At 46.4% G+C, this 26,779-nt stretch overlaps 2 protein-coding genes across 2 annotated transcripts in view; both read right to left on the reverse strand.

Moving 5' to 3' along the window:
- Positions 1–26,779, reverse strand: part of LOC144806464 (uncharacterized) — a 498,581-nt gene that overhangs the window by 255,856 nt on the left and 215,946 nt on the right. The window lies entirely within an intron of this gene.
- LOC144806466 (uncharacterized) overlaps positions 1–26,779 on the reverse strand; it is a 222,886-nt gene that overhangs the window by 96,656 nt on the left and 99,451 nt on the right. Inside the window, exons 4-6 of the mRNA XM_078672825.1 lie at positions 3,182–3,694; positions 2,759–2,956; positions 1,965–2,338 (exon numbers count right to left, since the gene is read on the reverse strand). Coding sequence (XP_078528951.1) covers positions 1,965–2,338; positions 2,759–2,956; positions 3,182–3,694 — 1,085 coding nt within the window. The remainder of the gene's footprint in view (positions 1–1,964; positions 2,339–2,758; positions 2,957–3,181; positions 3,695–26,779) is intronic.

Genomic DNA, 26,779 nt, shown 5'->3' on the forward strand with positions numbered 1-26,779 from the left:
CTTTTGTTAATGAGCCCGTACTGTTGTGCTCAACCTGACTATCACACAACATGCGGCTCATTGACATTTATAAATGATTCTTCACTCTCCTGAAGAGAAGCCGTGTGCTCACCCTGGCTATCACACAGCATGTGGGTCGGAGAGTTTCATTATTAATTTGTATCTGCTGAACAGACACCTTGTGCTCGGCCTAGCAATCACACGGCTGCAGCTCCGTGGCCTTCATTATTGATCGTGAATTCTTCTGAATTGAGGTACGCAGCCTGGCTATCACACAGCTGCAGCTCCGTGACCTTCATTATTGATCCTGCACTCTTCTGAAGTGAGGTACGCGGCCTGAGTATCACACAGCTGCAGCTCCGTGACCTTTATTATTGATCCTGCACTCTTCTGAAGTGAGGTACGAAGCCTGGGTATCACACAGCTGCAGCTCCGTGACCTTCATTATTGATGCTGCACTCTTCTGAAGTGTGCTCAGCCTGGGTATTACACAGCTGCAGATCTAGCTTTCAGAAACCTGTTAATAACCAAGGGCCTGATTTAGATCTCGGCGGACGGGTTACTCGATCACAACGGTGATGAATATCCCATCCGCCTAAATATTAATCCAATTGGATATAATGGAATTCATATTTTGGCGAATGGAATATCTGTCACAATTGTGATGGAGTAACCCGTCTGCCGAGATCTAAATCAGGCCTTAAATGTTTCAACTTCTCTGTCTCCTCGGATTTGATTGATTGATGATGGAAATGATCATCATTTGTTCCACATCAGAGCTTCAGTGGTAAATGTCAGCATTGCAAGGGTTAACCCGGAGTGCTGCAGCTCACATTTTCCTGATTTCACTTCTGCTTTTCTACACAGTTCTCTGGCCACTGTCACAGAACCATTAATGATGCATAAAATGTTCAAAACCAGAGACAGCTCTGAAGAATCTTCATTTTGTGCTTGTTAAATTGTTTTGAGTGTGTTGGGTTTATATGTTTTATCACTAATCTCCAAAATTAGCTGAAAATACCCTTGTTAGTCCAAGCATTGTTCATGGTGTTGATTTTACAGGCAGCATGGTCTGGTGTGCTTGGATTTCTTTTGTTATAACTGTCTCACAGAATAAAAACCAACAATGTTTCTTTACTTTTAGTCAACTTTGTGCTAGTCTCCTAATGGGTTTCCTGATATTTCATGTTTTTCCTAGCTGTAGCTAAATAAACAATAGCAGAGAATAGACTCTTTTATAATTTTTCAAATATATGTATTTTTCTTCTTTCCTACTAGTTCAGTCTTCTATCCCCTGCTTTTTATCAGCTGGTATTTGAATGTCCTGTATTCTTGTAATTTTATCAGTTTCTATAATTCCTTCATCTCACAATAACTGCACTTTTTTCCTTCAGTGTACGCCCACGGATGGGTCAGTATTATTGATGATGTAATTAAATTATTACAAAATTCACTCAGCTCTACGTTTATTTCTATGTGGGTTCAGTGATGGGGGTGTGCTCGCTGAAGTATTTGTAGGTTTGAAGACTGACTGAAGCTCTTCACACATTCACTGCACTGGAATGGTTTTTCCCCTGTGTGTGTTCTCTGATGCCATTTTAGGCTTGGTAAATATATAAAGCTCTTCCCACAATCGCTGCACTTGAATGGTTTTTCCCATGTGTGTGTTCGCTGATGATTCCTTAATGTTACTGAATTCCTAAAACTACTTCCACATTCACTGCAATGATATGTTTTTCCCCTGTGTGTGTTGGTTGATGAACCTTTAATTTTGATGAGTCACTAAAACTACTTCCACCTTCACTGCAATGATATGGTTTCTCCCCTGTGTGTGTTATCTGATGAATTTTTAGGACTGATAATTGACTAAGGCTCGTCAGACATTCACTGCAATGATATGGTTTTTCTCCAGTGTGTTCTCTGATGGAGTTTTAGGTCTGATAAATATGTAAAGCTCTGCCCACATTCATTGCACTTTAATGGGGTTTCCCCAGTGTGTGTTCTCTGATGCTTTTTTAGGTGGGATGATTGACTAAACCTTTTCATACATTCACTGCAATGGTAGGGTTTTTCCCCTGTGTGTGTTTTCTGATGCTGTTTTAGGTGTGATGATTTACAAAAGCTCTTCACACATTCACTGCACGTGTATGGTTTTTCCCCTGTGTGATTTCTCTGATGGTATTTTAAGCCTGCTAATTGACTAAAGCTCTTCACACATTCACTGCACTTAAATGGTTTTTCCCCTGTGTGTGTTCGCTGATGATTCCTTAATGTTGTCGAACTCCTAAAACTACTTCCACATTCACTGCAATGGTATGGTTTTTCTCCAGTGTGTGTTTGTTGATGAACCTTTAATTTTGATGAGTCACTAAAACTACTTCCACATTCTCTGCAATGATATGGTTTTTCCTCAGTGTGTGTTCTCTGATGAATTTTTAGGACTGATAATTGACTAAAGCTCTTCAGACATTCACTGCAATGATATGTTTTTTCTCCAGTGTGTGTTCTCTGATGGAGTTTTAGGTGTGATAAATATATAAAGCACTTCCCACATTCATTGCACTTTAATGGGGTTTCCCCAGTGTGTGTTAACTGATGCTGTTTTAGGTGGGATAATTGACTAAACCTTTTCATACATTCACTGCAATGGTATGGTTTTTCCCCAGTGTGTGTTTTCTGATGTTGTTTTAGGTGTGATGAGTGACAAAAGCTCTTCACACATTCACTGCACTTGTATGGTTTTTCCCCTGTGTGATTTCTCTGATGGTATTTTAAGCCTGCTAATCGACTAAAGCTCTTCACACATTCACTGCACCTAAATGGTTTTTCCCCTGTGTGTGTACGCTGATGATTCCTTAATGTTGCCGAACTCCTAAAACTACTTCCACATTCACTGCAATGGTATGGTTTTTCTCCAGTGTGTGTTTGTTGATGAACCTTTAATTTTGATGAGTCACTAAAACTACTTCCACATTCACTGCAATGATATGGTTTTTCCCCAGTGTGTGTTCTCTGATGAATTTTTAGGATTGATAATTGACTAAAGCTCTTCAGACATTCACTGCAATGATATGTTTTTTCTCCGGTGTGTGTTCTCTGATGGAGTTTTAGGTGTGATAAATATATAAAGCCCTTCCCACATTCATTGCACTGTAATGGGGTTTCCCCGGTGTGTGTTAACTGATGCTGTTTTAGGTGAGATAATTGACTAAACCTTTTCATACATTCACTGCAATGGTATGGTTTTTGCCCAGTGTGTGTTTTCTGATGTTGTTTTAGGTGTGATGATTGACAAAAGCTCTTCACACATTCACTGCACTTGTATGGTTTTTCCTCTGTGTGATTTCTCTGATGGTATTTTAAGCCTGCTAATCGACTAAAGCTCTTCATACATTCACTGCACTTAAATGGTTTTTCCCCTGTGTGTGTTCGCTGATGAATCCTTAATGTTGAAGATTCACTAAAGCTACTTCCACATTCACTGCAATGGTATGGTTTTTCCCCAGTGTGTGTTTTCTGATGCTGTTTTAGGTGTGATGATTGACGAAAGCTCTTCACACATTCACTGCACTTGTATGGTTTTTCCCCTGTGTGATTTCTCTGATGGTATTTTAATTCTGTTAATCGACTAAAGCTCTTCACACATTCACTGCACTTAAATGGTTTTTCCCCTGTGTGTGTTCGCTGATGATTCCTTAATGTTGATGAATTCCTAAAACTACTTGCACATTCACTGCAATGATATGGTTTTTCCCCTGTGTGTGTTTTTTGATGATACATTAATCCTGAAGAGGAAATAAAACTACTTCCACATTCAGTGCAAGTGTATGTTTTTTCTTTCTTGGTTAGTGTCTCTGAGTTGGGTATGTATTTTTCTACATCTCTTGACTGTGCTTTCTGAAGGGCCAACATGACCGATAAAGCACTTGTGTTATTCTCACACTCCATGTATGTGTGTGGTATTTAGCACGTTTGCTTTCCGAACAAACTTTAAAGTGCAAAGGTCACCAAATACTCGCCACACTCATAACATGTGCAAGGCTTCTTTGTGGGTGATTGTGTCTTTAGAAAGGATAACGGTTCTGCAAGCTTGCGAGTAAAGATCCATCGTCCTTCTGGTCGGTGCACACTGGGACAGTACTCTGTGTTTTATATAGCAGAACCCCCATTTCTTTTAACTTTCAATTAACTGTGCTTTTCGCTGGTTGCTATGGAATGGCCTGAAAGAGTTTACAATACACCTCTAGCACTGAATGGTGGTCTGATGTCACTCTAGGAAGCAGAGCACTGCTGTAAACACCTCATGATCAGAGCTCGTATTAGACATGTTTACAAAAGAAGTGGTTGATCAGTGTTGCCTTAATTTTCTAGAGGTCATTTCTTCATCTTGAGGCACGGAGGTGCACCGCTGAGACTCGTAGAACCACCGAATTGTCCTTGACGGTACTCCCAAAATCTGTCAGTTTATGTTCAGGTACGGCAGCCTGCCGGCACTTATGTTTTCCTGAATACTGGAACTCAATGTTTCAGACTTTGCTTTTGCAGAATTACAGCATTATCTTCATTATTCTTAAGCATTTTGTGCAATCAAGGATTGTTTTCTGTCGGTTGTAAAGAGATTTAAATTACTTAAATGGAAAATACTGGAATGTGCATATACAATTTTAAATTGATTGTAAAAGCATCTTATTTATTACTATTGTTGAAAATAATGAAGACATATTTAATCATACAGAGATATTTACATAAAAATTCCTTTGAACATGCCACAATCTTATTTATTTCAGCAAAGGTGTTCATAGAGTAACTTAGCAAAAAAAGGGCGCTCGCATAGCAGTCATATACTAGTTACAGCTTTAGGTCGATGCATATGGTCAAGATTTTGTTAAAACAAGAACAGCTCTTGGAGTATGCGATGGATCAGGAAGACTCAAAGGCAGCAAGGTGGAAATCAGGATGTTGTGCCATACATCAAATCTTATTGTTCATGGAGGTGACTGGTTTCATTCACTACTAACTCTTTTTTCAGGAGGATTCCCTTCGCTCTAGTCTCAAAGCCTGATTACGGGGGCCTTTTGTGCGCTGAGTGTGTTTGGGGCCCATGTGGCGTAAAGGGGCTCTATCTGGCACCTGTAGGCCCTGCATCATGTATCGACCCTCTCCCCATATAACGTTCCTGCCCAATCTAAAATGGCTCAAAAAGGGGGTGGTGATGGACAGAGTATCTGAATTAAGCAGAACACTCCTACCCAGTCAACAGATCAGGGCTTGATCCATCACTGTTTTTTTAGCTCACTGCACCATCCCAGCTCAGAACCTGGCTACATGCAAATTAGTCTGTCCCTGGCCCAGTGCATCATGGCAACAGGGCAGACCAACCAGGCCAGAAACCGGTCCCCGGAAGCTTTTCTCCTTTCCAGTGAAGAATTGGCTTGGTAGTTTGGTCTGCCCTGTTCCCATGAGGCATGGGATCAGACTAATTTGCATATAGCCAGGTTCTGAACTGGGGTGATGCAGTGAGCTAAAAAACGGTGATGGATCAAGCCCTGATCTGTAGACTGGGTAGGAGTGTTCTGCTTAATTCAGATACTCTGTCCATCACCACCCCCTTTTTGAATCGTTTTAGCCACCACAAGTGTGGAAGGGTATGCTCTGACATGAGTCCCTTGCTCACTGCACCATCAGGATTCAAGCAAGCCGGGCCGAAGATGGCTGTAATGCCAGAAACCGGTCCCCGGAAGCTTGTTTCCTTTCCAGTAAAGAATTGGCTTGGTAGTTTGGTCTGCCCTGTTCCCATGAGGCATGGGGTCAGACTAATTTGCATATAGCCAGGTTTGTACTGGGGTGATGCAGTGAGCTAAAAAACGGTGATGGATCAAGCCCTGATCTGTAGACTGGGTAGGAGTGTTCTGCTAAATTCAGATACTCTGTCCATCTTCACCCCCTTTTTGAATCGTTTTAGGCACCACAAGTGTGGAAGGGTATGCTCAGACATGAGTCCCTTGCTCACTGCACCATCAGGATTCAAGCAAGCCGGGCCGACGACGGCTGTAATGCCAGAAACCGGTCCCCGGAAACTTGTCTCCTTTCCAGTGAAGAATTGGCTTGGTAGTTTGGTCTGCCCTGTTCCCATGAGGCATGGGGTCAGACTAATTTGCATATAGCCAGGTTCTGAACTGGGGTGATGCAGTGAGCTAAAAAACGGTGATGGATCAAGCCCTGATCTGTAGACTGGGTAGGAGTGTTCTGCTTAATTCAGATACTCTGTCCATCACCACCCCCTTTTTGAATCAATCTAAAATGGCGGCACCTCTAGAAAGCTACATATTGACATAGGACATAGCATGTGCTTCTTATGGATGTGAGAAGTTGGCCTGATATATGATGTTCACTAGTTCTAGTGACCACCTTGTATCAGTCCAAACAACCCTTATGGTGATTGGTTGTATGTCAACCTTCTAGACCAGCTATCCTAATGGTAGCGTGGAAAAGGCAGTCTTAGGCTAAACTCTTTTGGCATGTGAAACCGGCTGTATTACCATATGTAACCCCTTGAACACCAAGTGAAAGGACACCACACAGGATATATATTGAAAATATATATGTATTTATTACTACAATAGTCCCCTGAACTCTTTATGAGCACAGGAGCAAAACACGTTAAACAAGTTACTTGATAAAATATACAAAAGTTGCACAGTTATGGATAGGCCAGGTGGCCCGCTAAACCATATATTAAGTAAGTAGTATAAGAACCATGAATTGAACAGTGGTAAGGCCTAGGGCCTTGGGAATCGCTGGGGCTACGCTGTGATAACGTTAGTTAGGAACTAGGAGGCCCACGAGATCTGGTTGCAGTGTCTAAAGCAACACACGTAAACTCATTGAAAGCAATGGGTGCGTAAAAGTTACAACGTTAAAGATTGGGAGTCTTCCGGATGGCCTAGAAATTAGTCCCTTAAAACTAGGACACTAGGAGTGTCAGCCTACATGGGAGCACCGGAGTGCCAGCGTTACCTCACCCACAGGAAGCGGGTGCAGTGGTGCCAAAGTGTCTCGGGTTTCTTGGAGCAGTTCAATGAGGTCTGGAGATGAAGATGCTGCAGGCGACCAGACAAGAAGAGTTCTGGTGTATCCAAGGGTGGATCGGAGTTGGTGAAGACCTGAAAGCAGAGGGGACAGTGTTCAAGTCACTAGCCAGTGAATGGCGTGGAACCAGGAAGGAACCAGACGATGTCGAGTTGCAAACAGGTGAAGATAGAAGCTTGTCTCTTCAGCCACGTGGACACGAGGACGTCGACGACAACCAGGAGCCAGGCACAAGCTGTCCCACGAAGGATCTTGTTGTCGGAGGAGTCGGCTTCAGGATTGGAGCAAACAAGCCTTGGCAATTTCAAACCAAGCAGGAACGATGTTTGGCTTCTTACTCAGACCAGCAAGGTCTGAGGGGCTACTTCTTTTTACAGGAGCAGGGGCCAGTCTGGAGCAACCAGACCAGTGGTGGATTTCCAAAGTTAGGTCGCCAAAATGGCTACCAGCCAACGGGCCAGTAACCGAGATGACACGTCGAGCAGGCAAAAGCAAACGGGCCCCACACAGAACTCGTGGAGGATGCAGGGCTTGTCTTTTGTGCATAGGCTGCTCGGGGCAGGGGCTTCTCAAACCCCAAAGCACAGCATTGAGGAGGCCTCGGGTGCTGCGCAGTCAGCTTGTCGTGGACTTTTCAAGAGGTACGGTCCCACGTCTCTCGTCGCCTCCACGGGACTCTGGTTTGCAGGGACTGTGGATCGGGCTTTTAGATGTCTGGGAGTCTGGTTCTTGTCAGGCTCTGGCCTCGGGCTCCGGCGGGAGACGGCAGCAAATCAAGTCGTTGATCGCTGGATGGGGCCTGTGTTCACAGGGTGGTCACTCCTTGGCCACAAGGGAGATTCTTCAGTCTTCTGAGCAGCAGAACGTCGAAGTCTAGAGTTTCTTCTTCTTTAAGTCGAGTTTCAAGATAATCTAAAGTCTTGGGACTCAGCTCCTACCTTTATTCCAAATCAAGGGGCTGGATTACCTACTAGGTCTGGTTACACCCCCTTTTCTTTGTTCAGTTTCGCGCCAGAGCTGGGGCTGGAGTGCCCCAGCACCGTTTTAAACTGGGGTATGCACAGGGACACCTTGTGTGCCCCAGGCATGTCTGATTCTATTCAGCCCTCCCTAACCCACTACACAAAATCCTGTCTGGGGTGGTGCTAGCACCTCCGAAGGCAGGAAACCCTTTGTCCAAGCCTCCCTCGCTGGAAGGACTCCCAGCAGCAGGAGGTCAGACTTGTGTCTGTGGTGGCAGCATCCATTTTGTGATGCTGAGGCTCTGTTTAACTTTAACCGGGGTTCAGGTTCTGTACATGTCGTGTCCCTCTAGAAGGGTGGAATGCTACCCCCGTCGCCAGAATTGGTGAGGGGGTAGTATTCCAAATCGTATGACACCTTACTCAACATGTTTGGATAATGTCAAACCAGAGTTAGCATTTAACCGCGAGGTTCATAATGCACTTAAGAGTATATGGTATGACGCTATCATGAAACAGCTAAAGGACATGGTTCCGAAAGCTGCAGACATGCTCAGATCATGCTAGAGTACCATCTCACACATAACCAAGCACTCTGCCTCCAGGATTGTTAAGGCCTGCCATAGGAGTGACTTATAGGTTACTGTGTCCATATATATGTTAGATATAGAAATATTATACCTAATGCAAAGGGTGATTACACGACCTTGCCCCACCTGAGTGATCAGCCAGTTGTGTCAAATAGTAAGGCCAGGCCAGGGGTGGCACAATACGTGCTGCAGCCCCTGGTAGGCCTTGGATGTACCCTTGCCCTGGGTACCTAGGGTACACTGTACAGGGGCTCACAAGGTGATCCATGTTCCACTTGGTAATGCCCCTAAAGTGCATTGGCATTAATTTAGAGAGAGAACAGCCGGCTGTGGGTCTGATTGGCAGGCCCACAGCCACATTAAGTCAAAAACCAGTGAAGCAAAAAGCAAAAATGTGGGCGACCATAGGATAGCAGACCCTACTCTCCTACACAACCCCCCCCCCAAACGCAGGGACAATAGACTAACCTTGACCAGTTGTGTCTTCTTGTTCTAAGTGGAAGCACCTGGAGAGACCATCTGCATTACCATGGTCAGTCCCTGGCCGGTGCTCCACTGTAAAGTCCATCCCCTGTAGGGAAATGGACCACCTGAGCAGTTTAGGATTTTCTCCCTTCATCCGATTTAGCCAAAAGAGGGGCTTATGGTCGATCTGAATATTGAAGTGAGTTCCAAATAAGTATGGTCTCAACTTCTTCAGGGCCCACACCACAGCAAAGGCCTCCCTCTCAATGGCTGACCAACGTTTCTCTCTAGGGGTCAGCCTTCTGCTAATGAAAGCAATGGGCTGGTCTTGACCATCTACATTAAGTTGTGAAAGCACAGCTCCCACCCCCAACTCAGAAGCATCTGTTTGGACAATGAACATTGTGGAGTAGTCAGGACTCTTTAAGATAGGTGCAGAGCACATGGCCTTCTTCAGGTCATCGAATGCCTTTTGACAGCTAACTGTCCACTGAACCTTCTTGGGCATTTTCTTAGAAGTAAGATCATTAAGAGGTGCCACAATGGACCCATAGTTCTTGACAAACTTTCTGTAGTACCCAGTCAGGACTAAGAAAGCTCTGACCTGAGTCTGGGTAGTTGGAGGAGCCCAGTCCTGAATGGTCTGGATCTTACTCTCCAGTGGTTGAACCTGACCCCCATCTACAAGGCCGCCCAGGTACACAACCTTACTCTGCCCTATCTGGCACTTGGTTGCCTTGATAGTCAGGCCTGCCTTTTGCAGGGCCTCCAAAACTTTCTTCAGGTGGATCAAGTGATCCTCCCAGGTGGAGCTAAAGACAGCTATATCATCTAGATATGCTGCACAAAAGTCATCCAACCCAGTAAGGACTTGGTTCACCAACCTTTGGAAAGTGGCAGGTGCATTCTTCAAACCAAAGGGCATCACCACAAATTGGTAATGACCTCCAGGGGTAGAGAATGCTGTTTTGGCTTTGGATTCCTCAGCTAGTCTGCTTTGCCAATAGCCAGCTGTCAAATCAAAGGTGTTCAAAAACTTGGCAGAAGCCAATCTGTCAATGAGCTTATCTGCCCTTGGAATTGGATGAGCTTCCGTCTTAATGACTGCATTGAGACCTCTGTAGTCCACACAGAACCTCATTTCTCTCTTTCCATCTTGGGTGTGAGGTTTTGGCACAAGGGCTACTGGGCTGGCCCATGGGCTCTCAGATGGCTCAATTACACCTAATTCCAGCATTTTCTGCACCTCAGTCTTTATACAGTCCCTGACGTGGTCAGGTTGCCTGTAAATCTTGTTCTTTGCAGGCAGACTGTCACCAGTGTCCATCACATGGGTACACCAGTTAATCTGACTAGGTGTCAATGAAAGCATATGTCTAAAAGACTGTAAAACGTGTCTGCAGTTTTGTTGCTGATGGTCAGTGAGGCTGCCAGCTAAGGCCACACCATCAACTGAGCCATCATCAGGGTTCTGGGATAACAGGTCTGGGAGAGGGTCCCTCTCTTCCTCCTGGTCCCCATCTGTAGCCATGAGCAAGCCCATGTCTGCCCTGTCAACATATGCCTTGAGTCTGTTGACATGGAGCACCCTGTGGGGGCTCCTGTGAGTGCCTAGGTTCACCAAGTAGGTAACCTCTCCCTTTTTCTCAACAACTGTGTGGGGTCCAGACCATTTATCTTGGAGGGCTGCTGGGGCCACTGGCTCCAACCCCCACACCTTCTGTCCTGGCTGGTACTCAATAAAGAAAGCCTTTTGGTCATGCCAGGCTTTCTGAAGTTGCTGGCTAACCTCAAGGTTTTTAGTGGTCTTCTTCATGTAGTGAGAACTAAAAGATGATGGGACCCGCACAGCTGAGAGTGTAATCCAAAGGTTAAACGGGTAAAGTTCTGTTGTGTGCTCAGAGAAGATCGCTGTCTGGCCTAACAGAGAGAAATCCACTGGAACTATTACATTGCCTACCCCTGAGTCGGGGAAAGCGTCTCCAAGCACAACGTTGGGGTGACCCTGAGGGTCTTATTCCATAAATGAAGTTAATCCAAACACACGACTGTGTTGTTCAAACTTTCGCAGTTTATTAAACGCATTGTAAGTTCATGGCTTAATCGTCAATCACTGGATAGTTGATATTCAATATATATTAATCAATGAATGATTGCATAGTTATAACAAATCCCGATGCATTTCGGGCCCCGCCCTTCTTCAGGGGATAGCTCTACAAACAAAAAAATGAAAGAATCACGGTTTCAGTACATGATCATCGATCGTGGTCTCAAATGGGTAAATTAACAAGTGCTCGCAGAGAGGGTGTGAAATTAAGGGATTAAAGTTAAGAGTGACAAAGATATTCAAAAGATACTCAAACACGTGTGAAGCCGGTATGTGGGGGATAACAAACGCAATGACCCGTGCCAACGGTGATAAAGTACGTATTGCAAGACGCTAAGCGTTTTAACCTGTGCTTAAGTGCAATCGTGTGGCCTAGAGCGCAGTGCTCGTGATATTAAACAAAGATCATCGTGCCTTGTTCTCATGCTCCCGGGCGCATGCCCTTAATAGCGATAATGGTGACAACAAGATTAAAAAGTGCTCAAAGTTTCAGTCCCTGCAAGGGTACTCACGTTGATACAACTACGCATAGACTCCGCGGAGTTCCAAGCCGATAGTGGTGGGTCGAACGCCCAGTGTAAAAGCAGTGTTCGTGTGTGAAGAAAGGTAGACATAGAAAAAAGACTGTGTGATCGGCATGCGGTGAACCGAAGTGAGTGAATATGCGCGCCATCTTGGAATGTGTCAAAATCATGCGGAAGGTGCAGTAAAACCACAGACAGGGGATAAATGATATCTCCAGGGTGCAAAATGAAGCAGTGAAAGATATAAAGCAATGTGATCATGAACAAAAAAATACAATCACAGGTAACATAGAAATTCCATCCGATCGTTCAGACCATGCGGTAACATGGTGGGCAGAAACTTTGAGCACTTTTTAATCTTGTTGTCACCATTATCGCTATTAAGGGCATGCGCCCGGGAGCATGAGAACAAGGCACGATGATCTTTGTTTAATATCACGAGCACTGCGCTCTAGGCCACACGATTGCACTTAAGCACAGGTTAAAACGCTTAGCGTCTTGCAATACGTACTTTATCACTGTTGGCACGGGTCATTGCGTTTGTTATCCCCCACATACCGGCTTCACACGTGTTTGAGTATCTTTTGAATATCTTTGTCACTCTTAACTTTAATCCCTTAATTTCACACCCTCTCTGCGAGCACTTGTTAATTTACCCTTTTGAGACCACGATCGATGATCATGTACTGAAACCGTGATTCTTTCATTTTTTTGTTTGTAGAGCTATCCCCTGAAGAAGGGCGGGGCCCGAAATGCATCGGGATTTGTTATAACTATGCAATCATTCATTGATTAATATATATTGAATATCAACTATCCAGTGATTGACGATTAAGCCATGAACTTACAATGCGTTTAATAAACTGCGAAAGTTTGAACAACACAGTCGTGTGTTTGGATTAACTTCATTTATGGAATAAGACCCTCAGGGTCACCCCAACGTTGTGCTTGGAGACGCTTTCCCCGACTCAGGGGTAGGCAATGTAATAGTTCCAGTGGATTTCTCTCTGTTAGGCCAGACAGCGATCTTCTCTGAGCACACAACAGAACTTTACCCGTTTAACCTTTGGATTACACTCTCAGCTGTGCGGGTCCCATCATCTTTTAGTTCTCACTACCTTCTGACCCAGGAACTCGGCACGCTATCCCTTTTCATCATGAATTTCGATTCGGTCTCTGGTATGACCGACCAAAAGGCGAGCACATTCGCCTTCACCGCTGAAGATGCTGATAAGATCTATGGCATGATCCAGGATGAGATTACCTCCACTGCCAGCACCCGCAGTGTCGAGAGCAACATCAAACAGCTACTCTACTTACTCAAGAAAGAATCAAACCAAAAAGTACACGCTAGTACCTTGATACGGTACCATCGGGCGCAAAGGATCCCTCGGGGCCTAAGGGTCCCCCTCAAGCCTTTATTGTGTAAAAATAACGTTAAATTTGTTGAGCGTTGGTATTCTATCCTCAATAAGTGTTCCCTCGACTTGATCCTCCTGATCGTCGAAGAGCTGTCTAAAACATTGGAAGAGTTATCCCAAGAAATAAAAAGCGCAGGAACGAGCTGGACAATGCCATGTCCGGAGAAGAACTAACCAAAATGTTGGAGGACATCACCACCCAACTTGACAAGCATACACGCGAAACACAGGAAAGAAAACTTCGGAAATTCAAACGAGACACCATAGACTATAAACTCGGCGAGGTGTACACCTGGGCAGAGGTGTACGCCCGCCGAAGACCCAACAAACCATACAATCCTTTCTCCGGGAATGAAACATCATCCTCTGAAGATGAGAACCGACAAAGACAAACCCGTACTACACCTAACACTGAATCCCAAACACCAAGCACATCGGTTCAACCTGCGGTTCATTTTTTAGAACCGGGCCAGGACCCACAATCCGATCCCGGAGGGGCAAGACCCACCGTGGAAACAGAAAAAGAACAAACGCCACCGACTACCAAGAGCAAGAAACCCTACAAGAGAAGGTGAAAACGGATGGAAATTTAGTTATTAACATCTCCTCAACATCACTTTCCCCTGAGAAAATTGAAACTCTCCAGAAGGGACAATCCTTTGTCCCCACAACCAGAACCAACACCCTTGAACTGGAAGTCAGCATGTTCAAATTGATACGCAATATCCGACTACGGCATTACTTTCAGAATGTCTGCCCTATGCCATCACAGACAGATGATATGCTTAAAGGACTTCGTCCCCACAGTACTTTTATGGCTCCCTCCAGCCACAAGATCATAGATTCATTTGAAAATTTGGTTAAACAGGAAATCACCAAATTACCATTCCAACAACCAGTAAAACATGGGAACTTGACTAAGAAGGAGAGAAACATTTTACAAAAATTGGCTAACGATCCCACCATCACCTGCCAGAATGCCGACAAGGGCGGCGCCTTGGTAATCATGGACACCAACTTCTATGAGGAACAAATAGAGGTTCACATTAGGGACACTAACGTTTACGATGCTCTCCCAGGGGACCCCACCATTGAGTACACTAAGAACTTGATTCAAATCATCACCCAGGCATTTAATAATGGCACTATTGATGATAAAACCAGACGATACTTGACACCGAACAACCCGAAACCTCCTGTGCTACATATGTTACCCAAGATCCACAAGCACCCTACTAAGCTCCCATTCCGTCCCATTGTATCCACCAAGGGAAGTATACATGAAAACACCGGCAAATTCCTGGACAAGTACTTCCAACCTTTTGTCTTGAAAACCAAATCACACGTACGTGACACTACGGACTTTCTTCAGAAACTTGAATCCACCATGGATGAATTGAAGGACACTGAACTGATTATGTGCACAGTAGATGTCTGTGCACTGTATACCTCCATCCCTCATGATTGGGGCATTGAAGCCGTGGAACATGTCCTAATGACATCAGACCTAGATCAGGATTTGAAAGTATTTTTGATGGAACTGACTATGTTCACCCTCTACCATAGCTACTTCTCTGTACACGACAAATGGATGCACCAACTAAACGGCACGGGAAATTGCGCAGCTCCTTGCTACGCGAATATTTTCATGAAGCAGTTCGAGGAAACACATATCTTGAGTCAACCCCAGTGGCAAGAACATGGCAAATTATATCTACGTTACATTGATGACATTTTCCTACTATGGGGTGGTCCAGTTGAGACTCTGGTTGAATTCCTTATGACTTGGAATAACATCAATGATAGAATCCAATTTACATGGGATTATCATGAGAGCCATGTACATTATCTGGACGTGGAAATACACAGAGAGACAGGCCAATGGTCTACGAGTTTATTTCGTAAACCCATCGATCGCAACTCAACTCTGCACTACACCAGCTTTCATCCTTGGAATTTAAAGAACAATCTACCTTTTGCTCAACTTCTACGTGTAAAACGTATTGTTTCCAAAGAACAAGAAAGCAAACAAGAGATGAGAAACTTGTTGGAAAAACTGAAAGCACGAGGGTATCCACCACCGATCCTTGACATGGCCATGGAGAGAAGTCAAAAAATCAACAGGAATACACTTCTCCTACCTAAACCCAAGGTTCAATCTAACCGCATGGTTGTGGTTTCCAAATAATCAGTCATTTCAAAAACTTTCCAACACATCATCCGTAAACACTGGCCGATTTTAACCATGGAACCAGATTTCCAAGGGCTCTTCAATCAGCCACCCATGTTTGCCTTCACCAGAGGCCGTAATCTGAAAGAGATTCTAACCAAAGTCAAAGAACCTGTCACTCACATCACGTACGCTGGACTGAAACCTTGTTACAATTGCAGTAATTGCAACAACTGCATCCTTGGCAACATAACCAACCACCCACTGAAAGGGCATCCCATTAAATTGCGGGTAAATGCCACATGCAACAGCAGCAATGTTATTTACTTACTCAAATGCCCTTGTGGCAAATGTTACATTGATCACACCGAAAGAAAGATACGTGTTCGTATCCTCGAACATAAGAGCAACATCAGGACCAACAACTTGAAATCCAGTGTAGCTACACACTTCTATGAGAACAGACACAACGTCGCTCAACTTAAGTTCCAGGTACTGGAGCAAGTAAAGGTGACTACGAACAATAAGAACACCCTGTTAAAGCGTGAAAACTTCTGGATCCGCTTTATGTCCACCATGGTACCGCATGGTCTGAACGATCGGATGGAATTTCTATGTTACCTGTGATTGTATTTTTTTGTTCATGATCACATTGCTTTATATCTTTCACTGCTTCATTTTGCACCCCGGAGATATCATTTATCCCCTGTCTGTGGTTTTACTGCACCTTCCGCATGATTTTGACACATTCCAAGATGGCGCGCATATTCACTCACTTCGGTTCACCGCATGCCGATCACACAGTCTTTTTTCTATGTCTACCTTTCTTCACACACGAACACTGCTTTTACACTGGGCGTTCGACCCACCACTATCGGCTTGGAACTCCGCGGAGTCTATGCGTAGTTGTATCAACGTGAGTACCCTTGCAGGGACTGAAACTTTGAGCACTTTTTAATCTTGTTGTCACCATTATCGCTATTAAGGGCATGCGCCCGGGAGCATGAGAACAAGGCACGATGATCTTTGTTTAATATCACGAGCACTGCGCTCTAGCCACACGATTGCACTTAAGCACAGGTTAAAACGCTTAGCGTCTTGCAATACGTACTTTATCACTGTTGGCACGGGTCATTGCGTTTGTTATCCCCCACATACCGGCTTCACACGTGTTTGAGTATCTTTTGAATATCTTTGTCACTCTTAACTTTAATCCCTTAATTTCACACCCTCTCTGCGAGCACTTGTTAATTTACCCATTTGAGACCACGATCGATGATCATGTACTGAAACCGTGATTCTTTCATTTTTTTGTTTGTAGAGCTATCCCCTGAAGAAGGGCGGGGCCCGAAATGCATCGGGATTTGTTATAACTATGCAATCATTCATTGATTAATATATATTGAATATCAACTATCCAGTGATTGACGATTAAGCCATGAACTTACAATGCGTTTAATAAACTGCGAAAGTTTGAACAACACAGTCGTGTGTTTGGATTAACTTCATTTATGGAATAAGACCCTCAGGGTCACCCCAACGTTGTGCTTGGAGACGCTTTCCCCGACTCAGGGGTAGGCAATGTAATAGTCTTCTTCATGTACTCAGCCATCCTGGAGCGGAGACCAAGTACATAGTCCACTATGTCCTGTTTAGGTTGTTTGAGAGGTAACTCCCATCCTTCCTACACTAGACATAGGGGTCCCCTTACAGGATGCCCAAACAGAAGCTCAAAAGGGCTGTAGCCAACCCCCTTCTGTGGAACCTCTCTGTAAGCAACCAGAAGGCAGGGTAGAAGGATGTCCCATCTTCGCCTAAGCTGTTCAGGTAACCCTTTGATCATACCCTTCATGGTTTTGTTGAATCTTTCAACACGTCCATTACTCTGTGGATGATAGGGAGTAGTGAATTTGTAGTTTACACCACACTCCTTCCACATTGCAGTCAAGTATCCTGACATGAAGATGGCACCTCTGTCAGATACAACCTCCTTTGGAAAGCCCACTCTTGAGAATACTCCCAGGAGGGCTCTTGCCACAACAGGTGCTGTTGTGGTGCTTAGTGGAATAGCCTCTGGATACCTGGTGGCATGATCCACTACCACCAGTATAAATCTGTGCCCAGATGCTGTGGGAGGATTCATTGGTCCAACAATATCAATTCCCACTCTTTCAAAGTGTACCCCCACCACAGGTAGTGGTATCAGGGGGGGCCTTTGTTGTGCCACCTGCTTTGCCACTGGCTTGGCAGGTTACACAGGAGCGACAAAACTCCTTAGTATCTTCAGACATGTGGGGCCAGTGAAAGTGAGGGACAAGCCTGTCCCAAGTCTTGTTCGGGCCCAGTTGTCCTGCTAAGGGAATATCATGGGCTAAGGTAAGAAGGAAACCCCTGAATGACTGAGGTATAACCAACCTCCTGAAAGCACCAGGCTTGGGGTCTCTACCCTCAGAATAAAGGAGTTCTTCAGCCCAGTACACCTTGTGGGTACCTGTAGCATTCCCAGCAGCCTCAGCAGCAGCTTGCTGTCTGAGGGGTTCAAGAGAGGAACAGTCTAACTGTGCCTGCCTCAAGTCTGCCCTTGAAGGTCCCCCTGTCCCAAGAAACTCAACCTGGTCAGGTTCAAGCTCTTCTGGGACAGTTCCTTCAATGGTCTCACAATCAGCTTCCTGGGAAGGCTGATCATCACTTGTAGGTAGGAGGGAAGGCACTGCCTTAACCCTACTGCTCTTTCTCTTGGTAGGCACTTGGTCCATTGTTCCAGGATCCAAGACCTGTTGTTCAGCGAGGCACTGCTTGGCCTGTGACCTGGTCACAGCAAGGACATGTGATGAAATCCCTAACATCTCAGCATGAGTCCTGTACTCCACTTCTGACCATTGTGAGGACTCAAGGTCATTGCCCAACAGACATTCAACAGGGAGATCTGCACTAACCACAACTCTTTTGAGGCCAGTTACCCCTCCCCTGGAGAAATTAACAACAGCCACACTATGTGTAGTAGTGACATTGCTAGCGTTGATCACCAGGTAATTATCACCCAGTACAATCTGTCCAGGGTCCACAAAGGCTGGTGTCACCATAGTGAAAGTGGCACAGGTGTCCCTGTAGGCTTGAGCCACTTTGTCATTTATTAAAGGTGTCTGTCTGTACTTGCCCAGATTAGTGGGGCTCACAGTAGTGGTCATGGCTATGTCCACATCACAGATCAAGACAGCATGTGTGGGGGTTCTGACTAGGCTAGAATCCACCTCAGTACCCAGGGTTAACCCTACTACACCCTTGGCTTGGGAACTACCACTGCTTACTGTACTAGGGGGTGCAGGTGCCTCAGGGGCTGCAGTGGTAGGGGCTCCAGTTTTCCTACAGTCACTGGTCCAGTGACTAGTGTTCTTACAAGTAGAACACCATGGTTTTCTTTGGCCATCTTTCTTCTGCTTCTTGGAAGTTTGGGACCCCCCCTCCATGGTTTGTTGGGGCCCTGTAGAAGACTTTTGGTCTTTTGCTTTCTGCTCCCCACCCTTCTGGTCTGCTTTCTTTTGATCACCACCTTGGACCTGGTTTTTCTGCTTAACCCTGGTTCTGATTGAAATCCTTTATTCGGCATTACAACAACACCATAAAAGTACAGATTAAAAAATTCATAATAACATTTCATTAATAGATCAGATAAAATGGTGAGTACTATTTACAACATCATAAGGCTACTCCCCACCCCTGAGTACGCACAGTTTCATCTGTCAACGAGAGATCTTAGTCTAAAAGCACATCTTAAAAAATTAGTGACACAAAATAAAATCAGGGGCTCTCTGGCTTCTTTTAAAAAAACAAGGGCATGTCTTGCCGATCTTAACTTAGCCTTCTTAAATAAATGTATTAAAAAATGGCGCCTAGGTATCCGATAAAAGGGGCATAAAAGCACAAAGTGAAGGGTGTCCTGCGGAGATCTATGATCGCAGCCGCAGGGCCCCTTTGCCTCAACTGTATGCGTAAAGCCGTCTGGTTTAGCTAGGAGGTGATGGAACAAATTAAACCTAAACCGCGTGAGCAAGAACCTATCTTGTGAGTTATAGATTAGGGAAAGATAAGGTTCCATGGCCTGATACGGTTGCATCTCCCTGTAAATCACAACCGAATATTTATCTTTTTCCATGGCTTCACGGGTCATTTCGTTGTGGTTGCGCAACTTCTCCTTTGTCCTCGCAAGATCGCATGAAGTGATGCACCTTGGTTGTGTGAATAGATGCCCAAATCCTATGCTCTCAGCGGACTCTTTCACGTACTTCAACCAGGGGATGGTCATTCCCCTGTCTCTGCCTATACAGTCTGCAATTATCAGCTTTGTCAAATTTGCCTCCTGGTTCAGCCAAATTTTTATCCAAGCCAGGAGGGGTTTATTCCTTGCCCTGTCCATCAGATACAGACAGCCTAATTCTTCATGGACAATTGATGACGGAACACATTGGGGGACTTTCAGGAGCCTCCTGAAGTGCTTATTTTCCAGTGTCTGTAAACTGCTTGAGTCAGACATGCCCCAAAGTTCAGCACCATACAAGGTTTTAGCCATTGTAATCGCGTTATAGAGTGTCAGCATTTGGTCCGGGGCCCAACGGCCCAGTCTGCGGCCGAACTGCATGACCGCCCCTACGCTTGCAGCTAGCCTGTTTCCATGTTCCTCAATCAGGGGTTTAAAATTAAGATTTCTGTCAAATAGTATTCCTAAGTATGAGAAGGTCTGCACCTTGGCCAGGCCAGTTGTACCTATAGTGTACTTAAATTGTTTGACCTTTCGTTTAGGGCCCAAGTCCATGATGTAAGATTTTTTCAGGTTGGCAGATAGGTCCAGCCCAGCCATAAACTCGACAAACCCGTTAATCAGACGCTGCAGTCCCCTTGGCGTGCGCGCCAAGAGCACCGCATCGTCTGCATAGAGCAGTAGTGGTATGGGTCTAGTTCCAATTCTGGGCGTATCTACTTTTAGGTTTAGCAGAAAACTTTCAAGCCCGTTAATATAGATGGAGAACAGGAAGGGAGCGAGTATGCACCCTTGCCTAACCCCACTCGTACATTTAAAGGCCTCCGTCTGGTCACCCTCCAGGTTATACCTCCCTTTTGCTGTGGTGTTGTAATGCAACCTTCTGAGAATATGGATAAGGCCAGGGTCGATCCCCAGATCAGCAAGTATTGCCCACAGTTTTGGTCTGTTCACGCAATCGAACGCTGAGGCCAAGTCCATAAAGGCTAGGTATACGTTCTCCTGGCTGGCTACAGTATATTTTGCAACCAGGAGGTACAAATTCAAACATTGGTCCGTTGTAGACCTCCCAGCCCTGAAGCCATATTGCACCTCAGTGAGTATAGAGTTCTCCTCTTCCCAGCCCATCATACGATTTAGGATTGCTCTACCCATGACTTTAGCTGTAACGTCAATCAATGAGATGGGCCTATAGCAACCTGGACTGTCCCTATTGCCCTTTTTAAAGATTGGAACAATTACCGTGGTTGACCAAGAGCGGGGAAGGCCCACAGCTATTGCCTCGTTTATCACCCTTGTTACCAACGGGGCCCATAGGTCAATACTGCTCAAAAAGAGATCAGGCGGTATCCCATCAGGGCCCGGGGCTTTATTTCGGGTTAGACCCTTTATACCTGCTTCTATCTCTTTTAGGGAGAACTCGACTCCCCCTACTAGTATCTCTCTACAGTCAACGTGGTCTTCTGCTGCCTGAGTTCCCCTGTTGTACAGCACACTAAAGTGTTTAACCCACTGATCAGGTAGTACATTTGATGCTATGTTGGGGTTCTTGTTGTCTTGGAAGCAAGGTCTATTGATTATTGCCCAGAACCTCGAGGAATCTCTAGACTCTGCTGCCTCGCGCAGGTCTTCCCATGTTTCTGTTTGGAGAGCTCGTTTACGCCGTCTGACTTCCATTTTATAGTGTGCTCTACATAGGGTCACCTTTGCTGTATCCCTCGGCTTGGTTTTTAGGGCTTCTCTCAGTTTACTCTGGGCAGAGGAGCATCCTCTGTCAAACCATCTGGGCTTATTATTGGTCTCCATCCTTTTCCCTGGGGCTTGCGTTAAACTGGCCACCAGACGACCCAACTCCTCGAATGACTCTACCACCAGGGTCCCCTTAATCTCCCAATCAAGGCATACCTCCAGTTGCTTCCTCCCTTCCGTAACTAGTGATTTATAAAAACTTTCGGGATTGAGCCTAGCCCATTTCAATCTTCTGCCTTGGTCTGTGACTCTTTCCATCATGTCTGGATTTGTCCCCCTTCTTCTTTTATTTGATTTTGACAGGGCCAATGACATTACCAGGGGATTGTGGTCACTGAAACCACTGCAATCAATAGCAAAACTTAAAATGCTACGTTTTAGGTGAGAAGAGACTGCTATAAAATCAATGAAAGTACTACATCCTCTACCTTTGAAGGTTGGGTTGATACCACCTTCTTTGTTTAGGGGTAATAGGTCCATTAGGTACGCCAGATTCATTTTCCCTATTAAGGAATTCAATTTAGTGCCCTGCGCTGTGTGTTCCAGGTGAGCGCCCTCCTTAATGCTACAGGAGTACCATTTTTCTGTAAGAGGTATTAAGTGCGGGCAGAGGTGACAATTGTAATCTCCTGCAATTAAAACTGATGGTGCTGGAGTGTCTGTCATTTGCTCTATCTCCCGCCCTAGTCGAGCCTCTAACTCATCCCCCTTACATCCCCCTGCATTATAAAAGTTAACAATTACTAAATTAAGTTCCCGGGTCTTGAACTGGACTGCCAGCATGCAATCTGATTTCCAGTTTAGGTCCCTCCAGGTCCCCTCCAACGCTAAACTTGCCCACAAAAGCAATCCCACTTTAGCACGACCCGACCTCGACCCAACTGCTGGGGTTCCAAACAATTTATACCCCGTGAGGTTAAATCTGGTCGGGTCAGTTTCCCATGTTTCCTGAAGGCAAATTACGTTAAATTTAGTTATGTAATCTGTCCATTCCTTCATTGGGAATTTGGCTGCCAACCCCGCCACTTTCCATGACAAAAGATCAAACTTGTTCCACTTGTTTTCTAACATACTGGGGGGTCCTGTGCTTAAACACACTGGCAAGACCTTTTTAGTTACATTGGGACCTATGTCTTCCCCTGACCCTCTTGGTTGTCAGTCACAGTCTTCCAACCCAGACAGACCCTCAAATCTATTATATAATGCTACATTCTGCGTGTGGTGCCAGGTTACGTCCTCCCTTCTAGTATGGTTACCCCCTGTACGATTTTGTTGCGGTGCGTAAAAGAAATTTAGGGAGAGTGGGTAGATTCTAGATCCAGGGTTCTGATTGACCCTGTTACATATAAAGTCAGCGCATCTTATGTCCCTAAAGTTGACAATCACCCCCCAAAGATTTCGTGCCACTTCCCACCCAGTTCACTCTTCTAACATGTATTATTTCTCCTTGAATGTCTCTGGGTAGTGGGCGATTGATGTTCAGCCAATGCATGCATTTATTCTTCAGATCCCAATAGGTTTCCCTTGTTCCTAATTCTAACTTGGGTACTCCTGAGAGTACCACCACATAGGGGGCTGAGTGTGGTGGCAAATTAACAGTTTTTTGATTTTGCACCTTCCAATGCGTCGAGGGAATTTCCCTGGGCTGGGGATTTGCTAGTGGTTGTGATTTGGCTATATCGCCCAATGTGTTCAAATTTGCCCCTGGCAGTTGGGGGGTCTTAGATGATTTGCTGAAAGATGAGGGTAAAGTACGGGTGGGGACCACTGCAGGGTTTGTTCTAGAACACAAGCTATCTTTAGGTGGGGCATTGGGGGTGGGCGTCAGGGGGTATACAACGGTAACCACGCATTTTTTACAACGCGGTACCGTTACCACGCTACTTTTACCACTCAAGTCGTTACCACGACTTGCGCTGGGGGGCGCTCCAGGATAGTAAATAGTTTAATTTACTATCCAACTCCTTTCCCTAGAGTCCACGGGGACTGGAGTTGGAATAGTAAATTAAAAAATTTACTATCCAGCGCCCCTCCACGCAAGTCGTTGTAACGACTTGCGTGGTAAAAGTAGCGTTGTAACGGTACGCGTTGTAAAAGTACGCGTGGTACCATCATATATCCGCGTCAGGGTCTTCGAGGTCACTGCAGAGTTGGGCCCCTCTGTCACCTGCTGTTTGCCCTTTTCCCCTCTGCTCTGGGTGCCCCTAATCTGTGGAGAGGATAATAAAAGTTCGAGGCACAGCAATCTACTCTCAATCCGATCTAATCTGTCGTGTAGTGGCAGGGTAATTTTTTTAACAATATATTCCAGCCTTCTCCAAAAAGGGTTCTCACAATCTGCTAAAGCGTTTTCCCCTTTGTCTGCTGTTAGACTTACTTCTGCATTTTGTGTTAGTGATGTAATTAGTTCTCGGGAAGGTTGAGTTGTTACACTTTCTTTTGGGGCAACTTCCTTGTTTTTTCTGCTACCTTTTCCCCCTCCCCCTGTGGGTTGGGCCCCTGCCTGCTTTCCTTTTGTAGTTTGGGCATGCAATTTCCTGGGTTCTGCTGTTTTAACACCCGTAGCTGACCTAGTTTTAATTTTTGGAGAGGGTAACCTTTTCGTGAGGTCAACTAGGCTGAGTCTGGCTTCTGGGCTAACTTCAGAAGGTACTGTTGCTTCCTTCCAGTTTAGATCTATGCTCCCTCATGCCTCCCCCCTACCAGTCCCTAAATCTCTGCTTCTATCCTCGAGGTGAGCCGGCGACCTTGCCTGTGCTATGCTGCCCAGTGAAGAGCGCTTATCTAACAGGGGGGTCTAGTGATAGTCTCTTTTCCGTTAACTCAATGTCCTTGGCAAGTGCGCTTGAGACTCTGATCAGGAAATTGTCCAAGGTGCCCATCAATGTCCCTCCATTTGTTTTCCCGCACTGACCTCCTGGCTGAGGCGATGAGGCCATGATCACAGATTGGACTTGGCACTGTCCGCAAGTTTCAAACCGCTCAAATTCGAAAATTACAGTCCAAATCCGAATATAATACAAAGACTCACCACCCTTATAGGTCAGTCAGAGATAAGGGGGGTGGCCCGTCCCGTCCTTGACCGGTCTCGAACGGGCTAAAACGGGCCCTCCCTTGGCCCGGGCTTCGCCCGGCGTCCCGCGAGGCGGGGCTTCCAGGGATTATATGCGCCTCCTGGCGCGGATTGATGCTGTCACGAGTCCTGCCGGTGCCGCAAGGGCTGATGGGGTTTGTTGTCCCCACCTGCACTCCTCACTGCGGCCTCACCAGCAAGGTGGCAGTAGCTGGTCGGGCGGCGGGAGGCAGGAGTACAGCTCCCGTAGTATGGCGGCGCTGGTCACGGAAACAAAAGTCTAAAGGTAGGCTGGCAGCAATGTCCTCGGCGATCTAGTAATGCTCTCCCACGCTCTGCCGGGCTTCCAGGGATTATATGCGCCTCCTGGCGCGGATTGATGCTGTCACGGGTCCCGCCGGTGCCGCAAGGGCTGATGGGGTTTGTTGTCCCCACCTGCACTCCTCACTGCGGCCTCACCAGCAAGGTGGCAGTAGCTGGTCGGGCGGCGGGAGGCAGGAGTACAGCTCCGGTAGTATGGCGGCGCTGGTCACGGAAACAAAAGTCTAAAGGTAGGCTGGCAGCAATGTCCTCGGCGATCTAGTAATGCTCTCCCACGCTCTGCCGGGCTTCCAGGGATTATATGCGCCTCCTGGCGCGGATTGATGCTGTCACGGGTCCCGCCGGTGCCGCAAGGGCTGATGGGGTTTGTTGTCCCCACCTGCACTCCTCACTGCGGCCTCACCAGCAAGGTGGCAGTAGCTGGTCGGGCGGCGGGACGCAGGAGTACAGCTCCGGTAGTATGGCGGCGCTGGTCACGGAAACAAAAGTCTAAAGGTAGGCTGGCAGCAATGTCCTCGGCGATCTAGTAATGCTCTCCCACGCTCTGCCGGGCTTCCAGGGATTATATGCGCCTCCTGGCGCGGATTGATGCTGTCACGGGTCCCGCCGGTGCCGCAAGGGCTGATGGGGTTTGTTGTCCCCACCTGCACTCCTCACTGCGGCCTCACCAGCAAGGTGGAAGTAGCTGGTCGGGCGGCGGGAGGCAGGAGTACAGCTCCGGTAGTATGGCGGCGCTGGTCACGGAAACAAAAGTCTAAAGGTAGGCTGGCAGCAATGTCCTCGGCGATCTAGTAATGCTCTCCCATGCTCTGCCGGGCTTCCAGGGATTATATGCGCCTCCTGGCGCAGATTGATGCTGTCACGGGTCACGCCGGTGCCGCAAGGGCTGATGGGGTTTGTTGTCCCCACCTGCACTCCTCACTGCGGCCTCACCAGCAAGGTGGCAGTAGCTGGTCGGGCGGCGGGAGGCAGGAGTACAGCTCCGGTAGTATGGCGGCGCTGGTCACGGAAACAAAAGTCTAAAGGTAGGCTGGCAGCAATGTCCTCGGCGATCTAGTAATGCTCTCCCTGGTCCAGTGACTAGTCAAGTCAAGTCAAGTCAAAAGAATTTATATAGCGCACTACATACCCATAGGGTCCAAGGCGCTTAGGGAGGGGAGGAGGATTACTTGTCAAATATCCATGTTTTAAGTTGCTTTCTGAATGCTAGGTGGTTCTGGGTAAGGCGAAGGTGAGTGGGGAGTGAGTTCCATGTTTTAGCTGCCAGGTATGAGAAGGATCTGCCTCCCATGGTGGTCTTGTTGATGCGAGGTACAGTGGCGAGGGCTTGGTTGGAAGAACGTAGTTGGCGGGGGGGGGTGTAGAAGGACAGTCGTGAGTTGAGGCATTCTGGTCCGATGTCGTAGAGTGATTTGTGTGCGTGGGTTAGCAGTCGGAAAGTGATCCTCTTATTGACGGGTATCCAGTGGAGGTCTTTCAGGTGACCGGAGATGTGTTTGTTACGCGGGATGTCTAATATGATCCTGGCTGAGGCGTTTTGGATTCGTTGGAGTTTCTTCTGGAGTTTAGCGGTGGTACCTGCGTAGAGGGTGTTTCCGTAGTCCAGTCGGCTCGTGACCAGAGCATGGGTGACTGTTTTTCTGGTTTCGGTGGGGATCCAGCGAAATGTTTTTTTGAGCATGCGAAGAATGTTGAAGCAGGATGAGGATACGGCGCTTACTTGTCTGTTCATTGAGAGTGAAGAATCCAGGATAACGCCTAGGTTCCGTGCGTGGTCTGTCGGGATGGGTGCTTTTCCAAGGGCTTCCGGCCACCAAGAGTCGTCCCATGCAGAGGGGGATGTACCTAAGATGAGGACTTCTGTTTTATCTGAGTTGAGTTTCAGACGGCTGTGTTTTATCCATTCGGCAACTTCTTTCATTCCTTCGTGTAGGTTGGTTTTGGCGGTGCTGGGGTCGTTGGTGAGAGAAAGGATCAGTTGGGTGTCATCCGCGTAGGAGATGATGTTGAGGTTGTGTTGGCGAGCGATGGCCGCAAGGGGGCTCATGTATAC

Source organism: Lissotriton helveticus, assembly GCF_964261635.1.
Source record: "Lissotriton helveticus chromosome 1_1 unlocalized genomic scaffold, aLisHel1.1 SUPER_1_unloc_77, whole genome shotgun sequence".
NCBI classification, from domain to species: Eukaryota; Metazoa; Chordata; class Amphibia; order Caudata; family Salamandridae; genus Lissotriton; species Lissotriton helveticus.